The sequence below is a fragment of the Dreissena polymorpha genome, chromosome 12 (genome assembly GCF_020536995.1).
Source record: "Dreissena polymorpha isolate Duluth1 chromosome 12, UMN_Dpol_1.0, whole genome shotgun sequence".
Lineage (NCBI taxonomy): Eukaryota > Metazoa > Mollusca > Bivalvia > Myida > Dreissenidae > Dreissena > Dreissena polymorpha.
In genome coordinates, this window is record NC_068366.1 from 53241567 (window position 1) to 53262917 (window position 21351).

Below are 21351 nucleotides of genomic sequence, written 5' to 3' on the forward strand. Positions count from 1 at the left end.
AGTACTCTTGAGTACAGTTTAATGTACCCTGGGTACAGAAAATATACTAAAACGTAACCAGGAATTCTAACGTTAAATTGTTTGTTGTGATAGTGGCTGGTTACGTTTAAGTATATTTTCCGTACCCTGGGTACATTTAAGCAGTACCCGAGCCGACAATGACCAATCGAGTATTACTTGGAAGTCGGAGTTTATTTACAGGTCATCTCCGATGTGAACAAAATTAAGGAACTGAGGCGATTTAATATCAAGTTGGAAGTTTTATTCAGATGATAACATACTAAACTTTGTCAAAACATCACAATGGCACGAGTATAAAATAATCAGAAATAATGACATTATTACTGACAAGGGAAGTAACTTGGTTTTTGCGTGTAGAGCCTGGAGGTGCCGATTTGGTGACGTTTGTTGAATAAACATGAAGCCGCTGTCGTTGATTAATTACCATGCAATTGGTTTTGACTTGGACCACACGCTGGCGAAGTACAGAGTGGTGAATCAAATTAAGGTTGCCATTTTTTTACTAATTTATTTGTAACCGTTTTAATTAAAAGATAGAGTAATGTTTCGGATACAATATTCGGACAGTCGCCGGGTATATATTCAGGGGTTTTTCTGCCTACCGTAATAACTCTATATTTTCGGACACTTAAAAATAATTAATTTTTTTCGTGTCCGAAAACTTAGATACGAAAAATATTCACAAAATACAGGTGTCCGAAAACTTAGAGTCGAAATTTGAAGTGTCCGAAATAGCGTCAATTGTATCACCGACTACGGGTAATAGCACGCGCTTGTAAAATACCATGTCGTATAGTATAAATGACAGTTTTATGTGTTTGCACTGCATTTTAAAATAATTTTAAATGCTTAATGTATTTGACAGATCGTTACTACAATGTTGTACTTAGACCAACGAGTTCAAAGATGAGCATGTGATGAACCGATACTCGCTTGTATGAACCTGCAATTAACGCAAAAAAGCAAACAATGAATTCTTTGTTTGTTCATTTCCGATAGTTGTTGTCTTACACCTTCCATTGTTCGTAAAACTTGCAATAGGGAGCATCACACTTTGAAGCGTTTAGTATTTGTCACAGTTATTTTACTGAGAAGGGGAAGCACCATTGCGGTAGATAATAGCACAGTTCTGCTGTGACGTCACTAATTGCTAAGCTGACCGATACATAGGTCACGTGGTTTAACCACAGACAAAGGATTCACTCATGTGGATTCAGTCATGTTAATTGGCACTACCCCTGGTAATTGTCATAACGCATATGTTATCGGGCGAAACCATCGATTCATACCGGTTTGCAAGGTTATTCACCCAATAACGCAAATGTAATGGTCCGTTGCCCTCAGGCATGCACCTGTCATGTTTTATGATGTTAATCTGGTTGTAAAACCCCATGATCGAAGTGTCATTAGATATCGAAAACAGGACCGAAATTTGGTAAAATAGCCCTGTAAAATATACTGTCCGAAAACTTAGAGACATTAATTATGGCGAAAACTCGTGTGTCCGAAAATTAAGAGTCACGAAAAATAATTATTTTTGCTAAAAAACGGGGTGTCCGAAAACTTAGAGTGTCCGAAAACATAGAGTAATTACGGTATTTTGGGAAAAGGAGTCTGACCAAATTGGGAATTTTTTATCGACAAAATTGGCCATTTTGGGAATTTTTGCTTCGATGAAACGGCTCATTTGGGACTAATTTGTGAATTTATCATGCTTAAATAATTCAGTGGTTTAACAAATAAATTTGTTTATATTTGTTATATTGTCTTCTTTATATAAACAGATGCAATATTGGGCATGTTCAACGTCTATTCAAGTACTGCAGTTTTTTTTTCAGTTACAGTTACACTCTGAGATAAGAACTGTACAGTCAAAACCTTATAGCAGATATTTTTTACCAAAACAAACACTGGTTAGTCACACAAGTTAGAAGACACTTCATTCTTAAAAAAAAAATGAAAAAAAATATTTTTTGGAAATTGGGATTTTTTTTTATAATTTCGGTTTGGGATCGGGTTTGTTTGCTTTGGGAGTGCCTCCGTTTTCCGGAGGCGCAGACAGTGCTGAAAACCCCCTGATATTGGAACTGTATTTAAATTGTATAGGCCCTAAACACTAGTAAACAGTTCCAAGTATATAGGAATATGTTCAGGTACATTCACCATGGAAAAAAAGACTGAGCAGTCAAGTTTTTTTCCACTGAAGTAATTCACTTGAGACCAGCAATTTCAGCAAAAACTAAAATAAAAGAAACATTCCAAATTGTTCCATTGTTTTGCCTGTCAAAAGTTTTATGGTTGTTCAGATTTAAACTCATAATTACTCCGTAACATGTGACTTATGATATGATTCCCTGTCATAAGTGTCTGATGTGAATTTTCAGTTAACTTACAACAGTCTTATAGACTTTCTTGTCCAAGAAAAAGGATATGATTCAGACATTCGTACAGACATATCAGACAGCAAGGATTTTATGTAAGTATGATAATCAGACTCGTGAAGCCCTGCTTTAAATTGAATTCTGAGGGCTTAATTAATAAAACAAAAATTTACCCTGTACCTTTTAATTCATAGACTTGTGAGTATTAATGTACCTTTGATATATGACCATGCTTTTGTATTTTAGTATTTACCTGTCAATAATACCCGCAAAGGTAGTCCATATAAACGGACTCCCAGAGCCTTTGATAAATTTTGCTATATGGCGGCTCTGGCAGCAACCCATTGGGTTATAAAGCTGAGAGTTGAATTATTGCAACTACCCGCAAGGGGAGTTAGACAGTATAGATAGATAGATAGATTTAGTAATAGATAAAGGCAAAGTAAATGTGCAATAACAATTTTAGATTCAGTAGTGAAATAACCCCCCAAAAAATGTATTGCAATGTCCTCTAAGATTTCATCAGATTCTCTGTTGATAAGCACTTATAATGCATTAAAAATGTGTGTTTGTTTCCTTTCAGATGCAAAGGTCTTTTTGTAGACACCGCAAAAGGAAACGTTATCAAATTGTCACACTCTGGAAAAATTCTTAGGTACTAATAGCTATCATTGACCATTGGAGACCAAACCATTCATTGTAATGATCAGTACTTCATGGTTAATGATAGCTTATAAACATTGCCTGCTTTTTAAGTTGAAGCAATTGGTGGTATGTATTGTAATATAATATACTATTAATGCTATGATAGTAATCATGTTTTTCTTAGATTGTTATTTTCGGTGTTTGATCTTGCACAGTCATGATTAAATTTTTATAACCTGTTGTGTGGAGCATCCTTATAGGGTGGACATTTGTTGTTATAAATAAGCTGCAATAACTTTTTAGGCAGTTATTTTCCTTTGCTTAATAAAATGACATTTGTGAATGAATTTTATGTTCCTGTGAAAGATGAAAAGAAATAATGATTTGAAATTCGTGAATCTTTGTATGCAGTGTGCATAATGTCTTGTCATTCCGCTACAGTGAATAACAGAGAGTTATTTGCCATAAAGAAAATATTTTGTTTCCACACAAGTAGCCCAGATATTGACAAAGCGGCACCCATAAGTTTCACTGATTTTCTTGTTATCATTTGAAAAAAAAAAAGTTTATGAAAGATGTTCAACAAATTAATGGATTTTCCACTGTTTGAAGGGGAAGTCATGGCACGAGGGCGCTGTCTCAAAGGGAACTTGTATCGACATATGGGCCGACACTACTGTGGGAGCATTACGAGCATGCCAGAGAGGCTGTCAGGCCAAGCACTGGTAGGATTTAAGTCTCAATGCTTTGAAACACATAATACTTGGTGGTCAATATGTTGTTTTTTAGCTCATCTATTTTTTGAAAAAAAATTATGAGCTATTGTCATCACCTTGGCGTCGGCGTCGGCGTCTGCGTCGGCGTCGGCGTCGGCGTCCGGTTAAGTTTTGCGTTTAGGTCCACTTTTCTCAGAAAGTATCAATGCTATTGCATTCAAACTTGGTACACTTACTTACTATCATGAGGGGACTGGGCAGGCAAAGTTAGATAACTCTGGCGTGCATTTTGACTGAATTATGTGCCCTTTTTATACTTAGAAAATTGAAAATTTTGGTTAAGTTTTGCGTTTAGGTCCACTTTTTTCAGAAAGTATCAATGCTATTGCATTCAAACTTGGTACACTTACTTACTATCATGAGGGGACTGGGCACGCAAAGTTAGATAACTCTGGCGTGCACTTTGACAGAATTATGTGCCCTTTTTATACTTAGAAAATTGAAAATTTTTTTTTTTTTTTTTTAAGATCATCTCACAAATGACCACCACACCCTCACACTATACCCCACCCCACCCCACCCCCTCCCCAATTTTTTTTTAAACGGTTAAAAAACAAAACTATTTATTTTGATTATTTTATGTTTGAAATACCGTCCAACCATCGCACCCAAGAATCCCCCCCCCCACCCCCCCTCCCCCCACCCGAATCCCCCCCCCCCCCCTATTTTTTTTTTTTTTTAAGATCATCTCACAAATTACCACCACACCCTCACACTATACCCCCCCCCCACCTCACCCCCCCCCCCCATTTTTTTTTATGAAACGGTTAAAAAACACAAATATTTATTTTTGTTATTTTATGTTTGAAATACCGTCCAACCATCGCACCCAAGAATCCCCCCCCCCCGATTTTTTTTTTCCTTTTTTTCGCATTTTTGGAAGAAAATGTAATAAATGTCCACACCCCCACACAATGCACCGCTCTTCACTCCACCCCTCCCTCCTTTGTGATTGAAAATGAGAGTCCCTTCACCTTTAAAAAGAAAATAGATGAGCGGTCTGCACCCGCAAGGCGGTGCTCTTGTTTATGTGATGCTGCAACCAAATAAATATAGTTTGAATTGTTGTTGCAAATATGTCCTCAGTGTTTTCTATAACCAAAGTTAAGCTATGCATTTTTTTCTGATGTACAATTCTTGTGTAAGACTTTGGAACTGTTCTATTTGTTACACAGGTACTTAACAAAGATTGTTAACTCTTTCTGTGCTGGAACTGAATTTTGAAGGCCTTTGCAAACAGTTTGGATCCAGATGAGACACCACAAAACGTGGCGTCTCATCTGGATCCAAACTGTTTGCTTTTCTTATAGAATTCTTTGAAAAAAATGTAAGAAAATGCTTATTTTAGAAATTCAGCAGACAACAGTATAGCAGACGACAAATTTCCCAGCATGCAAAGAGTTAAAACGTATAATTGGCAGGAACATCATCAATGAGAAGAAATTTGCTTTTGGCCATGTAAGCTGAATATGAATTAAAAGCAATATATTAATAGGGATATAATTGATTGTGTAAGAAGGTCTTGGGGTTTTAATCACAATAGCTGCACACATCTCTGGGGATCCTGATGTTGCCCTGCTTTGACTCCAAGGAGCTCCTGATTGGTCAATGTGTACATCTGTCTGATTGGTGAATGAATACACCTGCCTGAGATGGAATGCATAGTGAGGTCTATGTAATGGCATGAAGTTGATTTTAGGTGTCAAGGTTGTGTGCTGGCCCCATTCATTCAGGAGAGCTGTGACTCTTCATGTGAGAGGTACAAGGAGATCATAATTATGCTGTGGGTTCAATGGCACAATCTGCAAATTTATTATCATTTAGAGCCAGAGCTGTGTGTGCTCATGTGCTTAGCATGAAGTAAGATTTGTGAGCAAGTCTTGTCTGTTTTGTGTTTTTAGGAAATAAGACATTTGCCTTTTGGGAGAACTACTTTGATGTGCCAGCCCTGTATGTTTGTGCTCAAGTGGTAGACTACTGGGATAAAAAGGTTTGACCTAAGTCACATGTCATGTCTTATTTTAAATACATTTTAATTGACTGATGCATCCGTACACCATATCAATTTACATCTTTAGTGACGCATTACTTTAAGTTGACACACCTTCATGGTTTGGAAACAACCAGGCCTTATTGTTTTGAAACATTACAGTGACATTCCACAAGCTATGATGCAAACATAATATGTATTTGTACAAATCCACTTACAATTTTTTTAGAATTTATCTTGAACAACTTACCCTTTTGATGAGTTGTATTGAGTGACCAAACAACTACTAAAGCTTTCACATCTGCTGGTTTTTAGTTTCAACAGTAAAAGTGTATGCCCTAAAATCTTTTGTTGCATACTAGTTTGGCATTTAATACGGTTAAACTTATATATTTTTTTACAGACAAAGTATTTGCTTGAGAACTTTTTAGAGCCATGTGGCTCAAAAACAAGCACAGTTGCTGCAATCAAAATTCTGCTTCCTTTTTTATGATAATTTTGCAAGTTTTCTTTCAGAATGGTGGACCGTTGCCTAGTTACAGAGACATCCTGTTCAAGGACATTCTTGCTGGAATGGAATGTAACTACAGGTTCCAGGCATTCTCTGGTAATTTTTGTTTTCAAAGTTGAACTTTAAAAAATGTGATGTAAAAAAAATTTATGAACGAGAAATATTAATCAAGATTTGTAACTCATGAAATAAATTATAACTCGATGAACTACAGTCTTAGTTTTAAGCTCATCTATTTAAAAAAAATAAAAAATTAGCTATTGTCATCACCTTGGCGTCGGCGTCCGGTTAAGTTTTGCGTTAAGTTCCACTTTTCTCAGAAAGTATCAATGCTATTACATTCAAACTTGGTACACTTACTAACTATCATAAGGGGACTGTGCAGGCAAAATAATGTAACTCTGACTGGCATTTTGACAGAATTATGTGCCCTTTTTATACTTAGAAAATTGAAAATTTGGTTAAGTTTTGTGTTTAGGTCCACTTTATTCCTACAGTATCAAAGCCATTGCTTTCATACTTGCAACACTTATTAACTATCATAAGGGGACTGTGCAGGCAAAGTAATGTAACTCTGACTGGCATTTGGACGGAATTATGGGCCCTTTATACTTAGAAAATTGAAAATTTGGTTAAGTTTTGTGTTTTGGTCCACTTTACCCCTAAACTATCATAGAAATTGCTTAAATACTTGGAACACTCGCAAACTATCATAAGATTACAGTAAAAGGACAAGTTGCATAACTCTGGTTGTCATTTTTACGGAATTATGGCCCTTTTTTGACTTAGTAACTTTGAATATATGGTTAAATTTTGTGTTTCGATCCACTTTACTTCTAAAGTATCAAGGCTATTGCTTTCAAACTTCAAATACTTTCATGCTATCATGAGGTTACTTTACCTTGCAAGTTGAATTTTACCTTGACTTTTGAATGACCTTGACTCTCAAGGTCAAATTATTAAATTTTGCTAAAAATGCAATAACTTCTTTATTTATGATTAAATTTGATTGATACTTTGACAAAACTACTCTTACCTGACATACCACAATAGACTCCCCGAATCCTCCCCCCCTATTTTTTTTTTTTTTTTTTTTATGATCATCTAACAAATGACCACCACACCCTCACACTATACTATACCCACATCTACCCCCCCCCCCCCCCCCCCGAATCCCCCCCCCTAATTTTTTTTTTCTTTTTTTTTTAAGATCATCTCACAAATGACCACCACACCCTCACACTATACTATACCCTCCCCCCCGAATCCCGCCCCCCCTCCCCGAATCCACACCCTAAAATGTTGTTGTTGTTGTTTTTTGTTTTTTTTAAGATCATCTCACAAATGACCACCACAACCCCTCACACTATACTATACCCCCCCCCCCCACCCCCCCCCCAATTTTTTTTTTGAAACGGTTAAAAAACACAATATTTATTTTTATTATTTTATGTTTGAAATACCGTCCAACCATCGCTACCAAGAATACCCCCCCCCACCACCCCTCCCCCCCCTCTCCCCAAATTACCCCCCCCCCCCCCCCCATTTTTTTTTTTTTTTTTTTTTTTTTTTTTTAAGATCATCTCACAAATGACCACCACACCCCTCACACTATACTATACCCCCCCCCCCCCCACCCCATCCCCCAATTTATTTTTTTTGAAACGGTTAAAAAACACAAATATTTATTTTTATTATTTTATGTTTGAAATACCGTCCAACCATCGCACCCAAGAATACCCCCCCCCACCCCCCATCCCCCCCCCCCCCCCCCGAATTCCCCCCCACGCCCCCGATTTTTTTTTTTTTTTTTTTTTTTTAAAGATCATCTCACAAATGACCACCACACCCTCACACTATACCCCCCACCCACCCCACCCCCCAATTTTTTTTTTAAACGTTTAAAAAACACAAATATTTATTTTTATTATTTTATGTTTGAAATACCGTCCAACCATCGCACCCAAGAATCCCCCCCCCCCCATCCACCCCCCCCCCCCCCCCCCCCCGATTTTATTTTTGTTATGCATTTTGGAAGATAATGTAATAAATGTCCACGCCCCCACACTATACACCCCTCTTCACTCCACCCCTCCCTCCTTTGTGATTGAAAATGAGAGTCCCTTCACCTTTAAAAAGAAAATAGATGAGCGGTCTGCACCCGCAAGGCGGTGCTCTTGTTAAAACATGGGTTGAGAATTCAGGAAATCCCTATTCAATTGCTTCTGGATATATTCTTAAGTTGGTTCTTGTTAGAAAAAAAAAGTTAAATCATTTCCAATTTGCGTTTTCTAGAAAACTCAGGATATTTCTTCCCTAAGCTAAAGCAGCACCCAGAGCAGTTTTACCAGGCATGTAGCCTAGGAGTGAAGCAGTGGTTACGTGACTTGAAAATGGCGGGAAAGTGCGTATTTCTCACGACGTCATCTCACATCGACTTTGCCAGTCTGACAGCCTCCTCTGTGCTAGGGTATGAGGCTAAAAATAGGCATGTGCATAATGTCCTCCCAAATAAGCTTATGCAGTTTGCACAGGCTAATCAGGACTGATACTTTTTGCAGAAAGTGGATTGTTGTTAAGAAGAGATCCTTCATACACAAAAAAGCAATTCACCCGGAAAGTGTCATCCCTGATTAGCCTGTGCAGACTGCACAGGCTTATCTGGGACAAAATTTACCCACATGCATTAAACCCGATTTTTTAATAGAGCGGATTTAAATAATTTAAATAATTTTTATGGTGTTTGTTTGTTGGAAAAAAAGTGTGTTTTTTGTGCACTGAATGCAAAAAGAATGATTGCATAAATTGTTCTGTTAAGTTTGGATTAAGGCTGGTGCACAGAGGCCACTTGAGTGGGGATCTGGATTACTTCATCTATGATTTAAGAAATAATCGACGGGTAACCGTTGGTTATTGCGGTAATAACTAACGATATGGAGTTCCGATGCGTAGGGATTTAACCATGAGTGCGTAGTCCGAGTGGTTTGATAACAAGCATCGAACGACATACCGCAATAGCCAAAGCTTACATGTCAATTATTTTTATTCTAACACGATTTCGTTATTAAGTTATCCATTATTTAAAGGTTATAAATGAGAATTATATTAACCGAACGTCCTCCACTTTTCCGCGAAAACGTGAAGTCACCACAACAATATGACAATCAAATGACATCGTCTTCATTCATAAACAGTGCGCGGACAATCAAAGTTACGTCATACTTATCTCCATTGTAATATCGGGGTAATTACCCACGGTAGTTTTCCTTCTTTGTATATAGTAAACAAGTTAAGTGCCATTTTAGAATAATGAATTAATAATTATTCTCAATCATTATAATGGATTAGTTGCATTGATAACCATATCTGCACTTTCTCATTTCTTAATTGTTATTAACCATATCTGCAAGAATTAAAGAAATGCCTTTATAAAGGTGTAATGGTTCTCTTGCAATGTAATTGCCTATGAAATGGTCTTGAACTGCTGAAATTCTTTTCAAAAGAGATTAACCAAATGGCTTTTTAGTAATAAAAAACACACACACGCTATAATCAGGGACTAGATCTATATAAACAATATCTTTGTCACTGTTATTGTAGCCCAGACTGGAAGTCCTATTTCGACATTATCGTGACCAATGCAAGGAAGCCTGGATTCTTCAAGGACAACAAACCCTTCCTTAGTCTAGGTCGGAACTTATTAGTGTTCTATGATTTCTGTGGATTTATAGTGCAAAGGAATAAGGTTTTTGTCCCCTACCGGTTTCACCGGAGGGGACTTATGGATTGCGCTCTGTGTGTCCGTCAGTCTGTGAGTCTGTCACACTTTTCTGGATTCTGTGATACCTTTAAAAGTTCTTAATATTTTTTCAAGAAACTAGAAACAATGATAGATGGCAATATGGACATAATGCACATCATTTCATTTTTTTCCTACGTCAAATTTCGGGTTGCTATGGCAACAAATCTTTATATAAAAAATCTGACAATGGTGGAGCCAGTAGGGGACATATATTGCTTGGCAAGTCTTGTTGTTTGTATATGTTACCATTTTTAACAGTATTTCAGTCATATGATGGCTATAGGTTTAAGTACTCACACCTTACATGGGTTAGCTAGTTTACCAGTACTAAGGGCACATAAACTTTGCCAGTAACTGACAATGGCCCAACATGAGACAGAGGTAGGCGGAGAATGGAAGAAGTAATAGTTTCATGACCAATCTGAGTTTCTTGTTTAGCATGGACTTTTATGCAATTTCGCCCAAATCATAAGATTATCTTTCAATTTTGTGTTGTTTTTTATGCCCCCAAAGGAGGGCATATAGTGATCTCACTGTCCGTCTGTCTGTCTGTCACACTTTGCGTTTAGGTTTCGAAAAATGCTCATAACTTCTATGTCCCTTCAGATGTAACCTTCATATTTGGTATGCATGTGTATATGTACAAGGCCTTTCCATACTCACACAAATTTTGACCCCTTTGACCTTTAACTTAGGGTCCGCGTTTAGATTTCGAAATCTGTGTTTAGGTTTCGAAAAATGCTCATACATTCTATCAAAGCGTTTTTCAGGGGCATATATCATCCTATGGAGATACATGTAGCTCTTGTTTAGCTCATGTTAGCATGTATTGCTCAAAGTGAGCCATTGTGGTCAGTATATGTCTATATGTCTGATGTCTCTTGCTCCAGTTGTGCAATATCAACTGTCACCTTGTTCCCAATCTAGATGTTGAATGAATTTTTGTGAAATCGTGATGAAACTTTGTTGGAATGTCATATTGGTTTTATATAGTCCAAGTTCGATTCTGGGTCACGCTGAGTCTAAAACTAAGTCCCCAGGAAAAGTCTTTGCCAATAGATGTACCTTAACCCATTCATGCCTAGTGTCTAGAAAAAAGACCTTGGCAAACAGCGTAGACCCAGATGAGAGGCCGCATGATGCAGCGTCTCATTAGGGTCGGCGCTGTTTGCTCAAAGGAATTTTCGTAAGAAATATTCTAAATATAGAAATAAATATACTAGATATCCCTAATTTTGGAAATAAATTGATCCAATTTAGAAGGATGGGAGAGTCCACTAGGCATAAATGGGTTAAACTCAGGTGAGCAGGTTAAACTCAGGGCCATCATGACTCTATTTTCTCACCGAAATAGGCTATTCCCTTTTCCTAAATAAGAAAAAAACAACTTGTTATTCTCCTTTTGTCCACAGATGGTATCCTGGAAAAGGAGACCGTTACCTATGATAAGCTGGAAGAGCATAGTGTCTACTCCAGCGGTAACCATGGCGACCTTGAAAAGTTCATCACCAAGGTGACTGGGGAAGAGAGGCCACAGGTTTGGGAAAATATTGTGTATTATCAAAGATATCTGTGACAAAGTTAAAACATACATCCAATTTCTTTTGATTGGTCATTGTAAGCTCATGTACTACCTTAAGTAGCACGGGGTCATTTTAGTATAATACAAAGTAACAGGTACAGAAAATATACTAAAAAATACCCCAGAGTATGGCCTGGTGCCTTTAAGTGTATTTTCTCTTCCATGTAAAAAGTCTAGTATACTTATTGTAGTACCCGGGGTACTTTTAAGTAGTACCTGAGCAGACATAGTACCCGGGGTACTTTTCAGTTAAAGTAGTAGTACCTGAGCTGAGAGCGATCAATTAAGCTCCAATTTCTAAATTAAATTGCATTTTGGGTTTGTATTCTTTGTGGACCTCTAACAATCTCATAGTATCACATAAACATTACTTTCGCTATATCACCAAAACATTCCTATCAAATCTTTTGAATCCTTTTTCAATGTCATGTTCATGCTTCTTTACATTTAAACTGTTTCTTATTTACCCAAAACTGTTGCACAAATTCAAATCATAAGGAACAAATCATGCAAGTTTGAATGTTGTACATTGAGAAGTGTACTTGGTTACTTAGATAAGCTTTTGTCTGCAGTCAGGCAAGACAGACAGATGGACAGACATAGATAACGAAAGCAGGATATTCTCTCATAATTGGATGTTTTTTTTTATTTAACATTTATATTTTGACTATTCCACTATTATCACGTACCAATACATATGTCACTTAAAAACTTTAAACGATATCATGGCAGGTTGTGTATTTTGGGGACTCGCTGTGTTCGGATGCGTTTCCTGTCAAGACTCTCACTGACTGGGATCTTATCCTAGTCCTGGAGGAGATGGAGGCGGAGGGATTCCATCCCCATGACAACACGCATCACTACTGGCAACAGGATGAGCGCGACAGAAAAATAGTCCGCCCAGTAAGTCTATTGATGAGGGTTATAACATTTTGTGCATGTCTGCATTGTTAATGTGAACTTTACTATGGTATATTTTTCAGACAAAAAGGTGTGCAAGTAAGGTGTTAACGTTTTAAACACTTTGGTGTCTTTGTTTTTAGACCTCGGAAGTGATGCATGTAGTGAGTGCATCGTCTGTCTTGTAGGGAAGTCTGTACTACTTCTTCTGAAAAGCATAACTCAAGAGGTATTGAAGTGATGCAAATGAAACTTTATTGATTGATAGAGGTCTTTAATCGGAAGTGTATAGCTGTACATAACTCCCTTATAAGGTACTTTTAAAAGATTATGTCATGAATATCAAAGTACATTTTGTATACTTATGCGTTTACAGTTGGTTCATTGAGAAAGGAAAAACATATCTTGTTAATGGAATATCAAATCAGAACACAAAATTTGTATTAAAACAAAAGCAGTCGTGATTATTATCAGGTGAACCTGGCAGTGGACGAGGAGGAGGAAGAGTATCTGTTGTCACGGCAATGGGGCTCATTCTTCTACCACCCCGAGGCAGACCCCCTACACAACCGACACATGAACACTTTCTGGGGGGAGCTGGTCACCAAGTACTCAGACGTGGCCATTCCTAGCATTGAGTACATCGCAGGTGTGTATTTTGTGTCAGGTTCTGGGAGGACAGGGCCTAATGAATGGGTGTAAAGTGTCGTCCCAGATTAGCCTGTGCAGTCAACACATGCTCATCAGATTCAACTCTTTTTGCCTAAACGGATATTTGTTTAGAAGAGACTTCCTTTAAATAAAAATTCCTAAAATTCAAAGGGTCGTCCCAGATTAACCTGTGCAATTTAACTGCATTAGCTAATCTGGGGCGAAACTTAATGCACATGCATTATGCTCAGTTTCCTCGGAAACAGGATCTGTATTGTTTGGAAAAAACATAAGGAGAATTATGGATTGGATTTGTTGTTCCAAAGTAGTCATAGAGTATTCTCAATGTTTTTTACCTGGGAACAACTAATTGGTTAAGCCAGGTCACTTGAAATGTACTGTAAACAGCTATTTTATTATTTGACATTTATTCAAGGTCTTCCACTGGCCCATGAGTTTACCCGCTTTGATCACAGTGAAGATGGAAGCACTGATGGCTTTTCTCCAGCCAAACCCAAACCGCTTCTACCCCTTGTGTTGCCTTAGGAGGGAAATCAGTCTTTGTAAAGATATACGGTGATGAAGAAGCAATTAACTGACAGTTTTATAGAAGAAGGAATTTTTACAGAAGATGACAATATTATTGTTTGAATTTGGTGCTATCCAACAGACTTGCCTTAGATCTACAAGGCAATTCCATTTTCCATGCAAAGACTGTCAACAGATCTCTATTCTCCTAGATTTTTAAACTAAATACTTTAAAGTTTAAAAAACCTGATTTCTGGTATTTTTCTATATTTCAAAATGTTGTGCTACCTATGAAGGACATATGTGAAATATATGTTTATGTTGTTCAAAGATTGAATAGGGAACTTGGTTTGCTTTTACCAAGGGATCTAGCTCAGTGATTTCCAATTACCACATTTGATGATGTTTCACCATTCTGACACTGCCTTAACGTTATGTTTTACATTTTTATTTGTCTTTTAAATGATGTTTTTCCTTATTACTGTCTGTTATAAGGTGCATTTTACCATACAATGTGATTTATTTGATTTTTGATCATTTGTAGATAAATGACAATATGAGTCCTGTTCTGAGAAAACTGGGCATAATCCATGTGCATAAAGTGTCGTCCCAGATTAGCCTGTGCAGTCCTCACAGGCTAATCAGGGACAACACTTTCCGCCTAAACTAGATTTTTGCGAAGATGAGACTTCATTTAAACAAAAATGTCTTTAAAGCGGAAAGTGTCGTCCCTAATCTGGGATGCACATGGATTATGCCCAGTTTTCTCAGAATACGACAATATCATAACATGATGTGTACGATTGCATTACAGTGGTACAATTTTGTTATTCAATAATTGCTGCTGGTCTCTTGTTGTTTCATTGTTTGATTAGCATAGATGATTATAAACAGTAGTTTGCATTTACCTTATAATTATATAGCTCATCTGATCACATGTTGATGGTGAGCTTTTGTGATTGCATTTTGTAGGTTGTTAATAGTCAATATTTGTCTTGTGTACTTTTTAAAGGCCAACTATATTGACCAATCTTCATGAAACAGGGTCAGAACAATAGTCCTCATTACAATTTATATTTTTAAAAGCTTGTGAACACCCTAGATACCAAATAAATTACCAAAGAATCTCTGGCAGAACATGTGTGCCAACACAATCTTGTCTAAGTTTGAACATAGGACTAATGTGGTCAAAAGCTACTGTAGGTCTTAAGGTCAAAATAAAGAAAAGCTTGTGAATGCACCAGTATTGCCCATGTATTGCCCAAAGGTCATAAATCTTGGTTAGAAAATTTGTCAGAAAAACACTGATCAAAATAGAAGGAAAAGCTTGTTAACCCTTTCAGTGCGGGAACCGAATTTTAAAGGCCTTTGCAAACAGTTTGGATCCAGATGAGACGCCACAGAACGTGGCGCGCATCTCATCAGGATCCAAACTTTTTGCTATTCTGATAGTATTATTTGAAAAAAAATTGAAGAAAATGCTAACTTGAGAAATTCAGCAGACGACATTTTAGCAGACGACAAATTTCCCAGCATGCAAAGGGTTAACACTATAAAAGTGATCATTTGGCTTGGTATCCCAGAAACTTGGTCAGAGCATTTGTCTGAGCACTATATAGGTGGAGTTAAAAACTAAGTAATGTTGTGTCACAAAACTAGGTCACTAGGTCAGATAGCAAAAAAGCTTTTTTTACTCTCTAATTATCAGATGTTTTTGCTAATAATCATTAAACTTTGTCAGAACATTTGTTCATGTGTTATCTACACCAAGTTGAAACTTTGTCAAGTTGGGTCTAAAACTGTGGCAACGGATCAAATACAAAAATAAGTTTGTAAACACTAAAAGAACACTTTGGAATGAAACCCATGAAAGTTAATGAGAACATTTTTCCAAATATTATGTTTAAAAAGTTCCAAACTGAGTCATGTTTGGTAAAAAAAATAGGTCACTAGGTCAAGTAAGACAAAAAGCTTGTCAACTGTTTAGAAGTTGCACATTTGTATGAATTTTAGTTATTGAAAACACTTCATCATGTGGTGTCAAATATGCTTATTAGCTGGTTAACACTCTAAATGTGACATTTTTTATCTAGTTTCCTTGAAACGTAAATCATTTGTCTGAATGATATTTAAACTGAGATATTAACTGGGCCCCATTTTTTCTTTTTCTATAGTGAAACCTTGTCAATAATACCTATTCATGAGTTTATTCCTAGGGGACTTAAGTGAACGCATTAGGTCTTTTGGCCCTTTTTTTTGCATTTTTAACCAGGTTTTCCGAAGGAAAAATCTGGGTAATTAGATTGGCGATGTCGGCGGGCGGGCTGGCGGGCGGAACAAGCTTGTCTTTCATTCATTACTTTGTCGTTCATAGTCAGATTTTAAAATTATTTGGCACATTTGTTCACCATCATTAGACAGTGTGTCACACAATAAAATCACGTCGATATCTCCAATGTCAAGGTCACAATTTTAATTCGAAGGTCAAAAATGGCCATAAATGAGCTTGTCTGGGCCATTACTATGTCATTCATTGTGACATTTTAAAATCATTTGGCAAATGTGTTCACAATTATTGGACGGTGTGTCGCGCGAAAGAATTTCTTCAATATCTCCAAGGTCAAGGTCGCCACAACTAAAAATAGATTGATTTTGAAACAACTATGTAACTATGAACAATCAGTAACAATGCACATTTTGATTTTGAGTTGTCTCTCTTTATCAGATTTGTTTTTTAGGCGTAGCTGTATTAAGCCAGCTTTTCACCTTACCTGACCTTTGTAACTTTCCAATAAAATTCAAATAAAATTTCCCTCGGCTAGGTCAGAATGAATACACTTTATTTATCCCATAGGCTGATTTGAGCATACGACCAGAACATTGGAAACATGTCCGCATCTTTGTAACACTGTTTTACTGTGTGTTCAGCATGAAACAATTATATCTCTAATAAAAAGGCCTAATAGATAGAACAGTTTTACACTCAATCTCGACATCAATACAGTTTGTGCGTGCACCTTTTATTTTCAGAGGAATTCCAGGGCGAGAACATTTGTATTTTAAAGGCTATGTTCTCATATTTAGTACTAACTTCCATATTCCTGTCAACATGTTAACATGTAAAAGTATAAAGAGCAGTGGAAGCGAGGCCTCACTTTAATGCATTGCATTTCAACCTGCAAGGTATCAGGGTCAGATACAGGTCATCGCTGCATCTTCCCGACTACCTTATGTGCTGACCGAAGTTCGCGGCGAGTAAAATAATCGTTGTATAATAAAGACGCTTTAGCGTGAACTAGGTGAACTTTCTTTAGACCAGAAAGATGTTAAATGAAGATATCCAGCGATATAATTATGGTATGTCAGTAATAGATTCTTAATGTGTTTTCAACAATACCATGATAAATATTATTTTTGATTAATTTAACAATAATTATTCCACCATATTGACTAATGTATTAAGCATGAGCGCAATGATCCTCGATACTGATAATAATCGAATCAAATAGCAATGCTCGACAAACCACTAAAACAGGTTTGTTTGAAGAACGCGCATATAAATATTTAAAATATATACGGATACTTCATGGTGGCCGGTTTACTCATATGTTTTAACTTCACTTCCATTTTTCTTTTGGTTTTCTGTTTTGTATGTATAGGTTTATGACCAGCAATATGTAATAATGTAAAATAAGCCGCGAAAACTCCGCTTAACATCCCGTGTGATGCAGCTAAGAACTGCACATAAAAAGACATTCGCTATCCTTAATCTCATTCATTGAACTCTTTACCTTTCATAAATCCAACCACAATCAACGCCATGTATCTTTTTTAAAGATATTTCTTGTTCTAATTGAAATCAAGGTTTTACACTAAATTTACACAAGGTTAACAATACACATTTTGAATTGTCTCCCTTTATCATACTTTTTTCAATTGAAAACCTGGTTTTGTGACAATTTTGACCCTTGTTTAAATTGTTATGATTACAGTATTAATGATTGATATGCTTTGGTCATTTTTATCAAGGCATATTTCAAAGAAAAATATTTTTTCTACATTGACATATTACTTTAGTTTCTCTGTTCAAGCACAAATTATAACATACAAGTTAATTAAAAATTTACATACATATAGTATTGTTTGTTGTTTTTCCTTTTTTCATAAGTCTTAATACCCATTGTCAGGCTAAAGTATAATTTGTGTAATCCTGGAAAAGTTCTGCATATTAATTGCTTTTTTTTAAAGATCTACATGGACTCTTCTTGGCGAGAAATTTCTATATTCATGTATAGACTTAAGAATAACAGATGTTCTTGAAATAGATTCTTGTAATATTGTTCTAGAATTATTTTACTTACGAGTCTAATTGGCATATCTCTTCTGTAATTCAATCATTCTTCATTTGCAAGTTTATTGATCACATAGGCAACACAGCCGCCTGAATATATGAGGTGAGCTCTGTGAAAAAAGAGCTTAATTGATAGGCGTTAAGTGTCTTGACAGATTAGCCTGTGCAATCTGCACAGGCTAATCACGGAAAATACTTTTCCCTTTTATTGTATATTTAAAGTAAGTCTCGTAGCAAAAATTCAGTTTAGGCAGAAAGTTATTTCTGATTAGCCTGTGTGGACTGCACATTCTGATCTGTGAGGACACTTCAGACACATACAAGGTTCATGCAGACTCGGAAGTGATTTCGTTGGATCTAGGTCTGTTATTAAATCTTAGGGTGGACCAGGCTTATTAGATTAACCCTTTACCACTTAGATACGTATTTTTACACATTTGTAGTCCATAGAAAGTAACATTTAATTAATACCTTTCTTACTAGATTCAAGTTTTAAATCTTCATTTCCAACTCTAACTTACTGATGAGCAGCAAACATCACAAAACCGGAACAGACTGAGAGTTACTCGCAGTAATTGCAAAAGCCATTTTTACTTTGCTTTGTATGGAGAAAAGGGTAGCATGGTTTAAATGAACATTTTATAAGGAAACTGTGGTACAAAATATAAATCCATTGTGAAGTTATTAATTTGTTTGTCTAAAAATATAATGTCATAAATTAGTTGAATGCAAATTCATCTTGTCATGGGACTGATTGCGGGAGTATAAGCCTGTAAGTGTAATTAAATACAACAGCCTGAAACAAATTAATACAACTATGAATTTAAATAATAACTAGAGTGCCAAACTGTTGCAAGATACTCCCGTTTGAAGGTTTTGGACACCATGCTAAAATGCTTGAAATGCATTACCAGTAAGTGACCTAGTTTTTGACCCGGCATGACCCATACTTGAACATGACCTAGATATCATTTCGACACAACTTCTGACAAAATTTAATGAAGATCGGATGAAAACTACTTCAACTAGAGAGCGAACACCATGCTCAATCCTTGAATTGCACTAAGTGACCCTGTGACCTAGTTTTTGACCCGGCATGACCCATATTTGAGTTAGAGCTAGATATCATTAAGACACAATTTCTGACCAAATTTGGTCAAGATCGGATGAAAACTACTTCAATTAGAGAGCGAACACTATGCTAAATCCTTGAAATGCACTAAGTGACACCATGACCTTGTTTTTGACCAAGCATGACTCATATTCGAACTTGACCTAGATATTGTCTTCATACAACTTCGGACCCAATTTGGTGAAGATCAGATGAAAACTACTTCAACTAGAGCTTTGTCACAAACGTGATGTATACCCCCACGTGCCGCATTGACACGGACTATTTTGCATGCTGTTTTCACAAAACAAGAGAATCTAATTTATGGCAAAATTTAAGAATTATTATGCCATTATCATTTATAGCCATTTTGACCTTTGAACTCTTGAATTCTTCCACATGACACACTGTCCAATGCCTGTGAACAAAAATAATGTACAGAGTCATTTTAAAATCTCACAATGAATGACATAGCTATGGTCCAGACAAGATCATTTATTGCCATATTTGACCTTTGAACTAAAAGTGTGACCTTGTCCTTGGAGATATCGACGTAATTCTTTCGTGCGACACACCGTCCAATAATGGTGAACACATGTGCCAAATGATTATAAAATCTCACAATAAAAGACAAAGTTATGGCCCAGACAAGCTGATTTATGGCAACTTTTGATCTTTGAACTCAAAGTGTGACCTTGACCTTGGAGATATGGACGTAATTCTTTCGCGCGACACACCGTCCAATGATGGTGAACAAATTTTCCATATGATTTTAAAATATCACCATAAATGACAAAGTTATGGCCTGGACAAGCATTTGACCTTTAAACTCCAAGTGTGACCTTGACATTGGAGATATCAACATGCTTTTTTCACACGCCACACCGTCCCATGATGGTGAACAAATATACCAAGTCATTTTAAAATCTAACAATAAATTACATATTAAACTTTGGGTTTAAAACAAACTTAGTGACCCCGTGACCTAGTTTTTGACCTGGCATGACCCATATTCAAACTTGACCTAGACATCATCTAGATACAACTTCTAGACGATCAGATGAAATTTCCAGACAGACCGACAAAGTGACTCCTATATATCCCCCATTACCAGTAATGGGGGTATAATTAGAGAGCAGACACCATGCTAAATGCTTGAAATGCACTAAGTGACATAGAAATCTAGTTTTTTAGCTGTAATGACCCATATTTAAACTTGACCTAGATATCATTTAGACACAACTTCTGACCAAAGTTGGTGAAGATCGGATGAAAACTACTTCAATTTGAGAGTGGACACCATGCTAAATCCTTGAAATGCACAGTGACCCCGTGACCTAGTTTTTGACGCAGCATAAACCATATTTCAACTTGACCTAGATATTGTCTACATACAACTTCTTATCAAATTTGGTGAAGATCGGATGAAAACTACTTTAATTAGAGAGAGGACACCATGCTAAATGCTTGAAATGCACTAAGTGACCTTATGACCTAGTTTTTGACCTGGCATAACCCATATTTGAACTTGACCTAGACATCCTTTAGACACAACTTCTGACCAAATTTGGTGAAGATCAGATGAAAACTACTTCAATTAGAGTGTACACAATGCTAAATGCTTGAAATGCACTTAGTGACCCCGTGACCTAGTTTTTCACCCAGCATGACCCCTATTTGAATTTTACCTAGATATTGTCTAGATACAACTTCTGACCAAATTTGGATGAAACCTACTTCAATTAGAGAGCAAACACCATGCTAAATGCTTGAAATGCACTAAGTGACCTAGTTTTTGACCCGGCATAACCCATATTTGAACTTGACCTAGATATCATTTAGACACAACTTCTGACCAAATTTGCTGAAGATCGGCTGAAAACTTCTTCAATTAGAGAGCGGACACCATGCTCAATCCTTGAAATGCACTAAGTGACCCCATGACCTAGTTTTTGACCCGGCATGACCAATATTTGAACTTGACCTAGCTAATGTCTAGATACAATTTCTGACCACGTTTGGTGAAGATTGGATGAAAACTATTTGAATTAGAGAGCAGACACTGCTGTGGACGGCGCCGCCGCCCGCCCACCAAGGGTGAA

At 36.7% G+C, this 21351-nt stretch overlaps 1 protein-coding gene across 1 annotated transcript; it reads left to right on the forward strand.

The window, feature by feature from the left end:
- Nucleotides 1-241: 241 nt before the first annotated feature.
- Nucleotides 242-17921, forward strand: LOC127853637 (5'-nucleotidase domain-containing protein 1-like). Its single transcript, XM_052388318.1, has 12 exons — nucleotides 242-508; nucleotides 2406-2497; nucleotides 2986-3057; nucleotides 3660-3772; nucleotides 5725-5813; nucleotides 6330-6420; nucleotides 8620-8794; nucleotides 9925-10013; nucleotides 11539-11663; nucleotides 12441-12611; nucleotides 13083-13257; nucleotides 13696-17921. The coding sequence occupies exons 1-12, from the start codon at nucleotides 419-421 to the stop codon at nucleotides 13803-13805; spliced, it is 1392 nt and encodes a 463-aa protein (XP_052244278.1). The 5' UTR covers nucleotides 242-418; the 3' UTR covers nucleotides 13806-17921.
- Nucleotides 17922-21351: the final 3430 nt, after the last annotated feature.

What these genes read in the sequence shown, in the direction of transcription:
- LOC127853637 (XM_052388318.1), top strand. Translation starts at nt 419, where the DNA reads ATGAAGCCGCTGTCGTTGATTAATTACCATGCAATTGGTTTTGACTTG. An exon ending in GGCTGTCAGGCCAAGCACTG is followed by an intron (nt 3,773 to 5,724) that starts GTAGGATTTAAG and finishes TTGTGTTTTTAG; the next exon opens with GAAATAAGACATTTGCCTTT. An exon ending in CAGGTTCCAGGCATTCTCTG is followed by an intron (nt 6,421 to 8,619) that starts GTAATTTTTGTT and finishes TGCGTTTTCTAG; the next exon opens with AAAACTCAGGATATTTCTTC.